We start from the raw sequence: 2,968 nt of genomic DNA on the forward strand, positions 1-2,968 counted from the left end.
CTCCCTCTGCCTGTATCTCTGCCTCTCTGTGTGTCTCTCATGAATAAATAAATAAAATATTAAAAAAATAAAAATTATGTGTTAGCCAAATATTTGAGTATTCTTATGATGGGAAAATACATTTCTTCTAAAATTTTGTCTGTGACTCACTCTGTTTGAAATTTACCACATACCTCTTCATCTCTTTTAGGTCATGCTGATCACAAATTGTTCCTCCTTTCTTTATTTTAGACAAAGAATAAAATAGTAAGTGTAAAGCACAGAAGCAGATGGAGAGAAATTTTATGGTAAACATTTTCTTATAGTTTTTATTTACTATACTGACTAATTTACATACTTTAATTTTAAGATTATTACTAATTTTGAAGCTTTAGTCTTCTTTTAATCTTTACTTAATAATTTGCTTCTTTCAATTTTTTCCCTAAGCTTACTATCTTCTTTTTTTTAAATCTATTTATTTATTTGAGAGAGAGAAAGAGACAGAGAGCAGAGGGAAGGGAAGAGGGAGAGGGAGAGAAGCGGACTCTGCTCTGAGCACAGAGTCAGACTCGAGACTTGATCCCAGGGTCCTGAGATCATGACCTAAGCCAAAATCAATAGACCACCACTTATTTGGCTCAGCCAGTCAGGCACCCTTCACTATTCTATTTCTAAAAACCCCTTCATGCTTCTCTAGGTTTCCATAAAACTTTGTCTATATATTTTTCCCCCACTCATATGAACAAATATTTATATATTTCTATCTCCTTCTGTATTCATTACTCTCATTTAATTTTTTTCAGAATCATAACCTTTAAAGTAAAACTGCCCTTTCTTATTATACACACCAACATGCTGCTTTTGTCTGGGAATACACTGTGTAGGAGTGGAGATGATAACAACATTGATGGGATGGAAATACTACTAAGGCCAGAAAACAAAATTAGTCATGATATTTCATATTCACTTCTCTGAAACTGTATCTCATTAACCATGAAAGAAATGACAGAAAAATCAGGCATTTGAATATAATTAGTTAAGTAAAATGATAAAGTTGTATTAATCCTGTTTATTGATTATTGGGAGGTATGTGTGTGTATATTTTATGAAAATCATTTCCTGATGTACTTTAATGACAATAATCATATTGGTTCTAGAATGCAAACCTCTTAATTGAATAAGGAATGATATCCATCTCAACTCCTGCACAAAATCAAGAGAGAAGAAGAATTTTTCCATGCTTTGAAAGTCTAATTTCCCTCTGATATTTCCTCTTATATAAAAACAATCAACAATTGCTATCATCACATAGATTATTCTCTGGTAGAACTGCAAATTAAAGATGAAATTCTCTGTACAGATACTCTGGAAATGCAAACTATTGTTTGTCCCGGCATATCCATCTTTCAAAACATGAATAAGCATTATGTTATTCTATTTGAAACATCATTTTGCTAACTTTACCTTAAACACTTAAATCACTGTCATTTTTCCATTGGGATCATCAAATTCTCTCTTTTTTCTTTCCTATTTAGACCTGGGAAAATAGAGGACAGTAGTGGGAAACCACACGCAAGGGATAGTGTTTATCCTGACAGGTCTGACTTATGATACACAATTGAAAGTTGTGTTATTTGTCTTCCTGCTTCTCACCTACTTGCTGAGCATCTCTGGCAACTTAACCATCAGCACACTCACCCTGGTGGATACTCATCTCAAGACCCCATGTATTTTTTCCTTCTCATAAATTTCCTATACTATTACATGCATCCCTAAATTGTAGATCATTTCTACTGTGACACAACCCCATTGCTGCAGATTCATGAGACACACAAAGAGAGAGAGAGAGAGAGGAGAGAGAGAGAGAGAGAGAGAGAGAGAGGCAGAGACACAGGCAGAGGAAGCAGGCTCCATGCAGGGAGCCCCACATGGGACTCGATCCCAGGTCTTCAGGATCACTCCCTGGGCCAAAGTTGGTGCTAAACCGCTGAGCCACCTGGGCTGCCCAAAAACCATTTCCTTTAATTGCTTGCAGCTCAATTGTTTTTTACCTTCCTTCTTGGTGCATCTGAATTTTGCTTGCTGGCAGCTATGTCCTATGACCGCTATGTTGCCATTTGTAAGCCCCTGCATTACACAACCATCATGAGCAATAAGATCTGCATGCAACTTGTCTTCTGTTGTTGGTTTGCTGGGTCTTTTGTCATCTTTCCACCTCTCCTCTTAGGCTTAAATGACTTCTATGCCTTCAACATTGTTGATCATTTCTACTGTGCTACAACCCCCCTGCTGCAGATCTCCTGCTCAGACACACAGCTCTTAGAGACAATGGGATACATCTCTGCTTTGGTGACACTCATAGTCACATTGGTAATGGTGATAATATCATATACCTACATTGTATTAAGAATTCTAAAAATCCTTTCAGTCAATCAGAGGAAAAAGGCTTTTTCAACATGTTCTTCTCACATGATTGTGATATCCCTTTCTTATGGCAGCTGCATCTTCATGTATGTTAAGCCATCAGTCAAACAAAGAACATCTTATTCCAAGGGAATTGCAGTGCTCAACACCTCTGTTGCTCTACTTTTGAATCCTTTCATCTACACTTTGTGGAACAAGCAAGTAAAAACAGCCTTCATGAACATGGTACACAAAATTGTTTCTTTCTCAAACAAATGAGTATCCTATTATATAACATATATTGGAAATGGGCAAAGAAGTTTCAAATAGTGCCAGCATATTCAATAGTAGCTTTCAATACACAGATTCCTCTTCTTTTTTCGTTTATCCCTATAATATCTTAATCTCATTCAAGCTTTATTCACAAACACTTTGTTCCACAGAAGTTAATGTTCCTTAAGTTAATGTTAAGTTATATTCTTTATTAGATATATACTTTTTCGCATCTTATTTCCTTTTTCCTCTAGATAAAGGAATGAAGTTGAACTACATTTTTCTTATATTTTTAAAAGACTCCATTTATTTG

The 2,968-nt window shown here is 35.5% G+C and overlaps 1 protein-coding gene across 1 annotated transcript; it reads left to right on the forward strand.

The window, feature by feature from the left end:
* Nucleotides 1–1,978: 1,978 nt before the first annotated feature.
* LOC119872308 (olfactory receptor 6C74-like) lies at nt 1,979–2,968 on the forward strand. Its single transcript, XM_038540995.1, has one exon. It carries the CDS (start codon nt 2,071–2,073, stop codon nt 2,659–2,661), a length of 591 nt encoding a protein of 196 aa, XP_038396923.1. The 5' UTR covers nt 1,979–2,070; the 3' UTR covers nt 2,662–2,968.

The sequence above is a fragment of the Canis lupus genome, chromosome 6 (assembly GCF_011100685.1).
Source record: "Canis lupus familiaris isolate Mischka breed German Shepherd chromosome 6, alternate assembly UU_Cfam_GSD_1.0, whole genome shotgun sequence".
In the NCBI taxonomy this organism is placed as follows: Eukaryota; Metazoa; Chordata; class Mammalia; order Carnivora; family Canidae; genus Canis; species Canis lupus.

Bases quoted from the DNA above. Each gene is read 5' to 3' on its own strand.
- LOC119872308 (XM_038540995.1), top strand. From the start codon at position 2,071: ATGTCCTATGACCGCTATGTTGCCATTTGTAAGCCCCTGCATTACACA.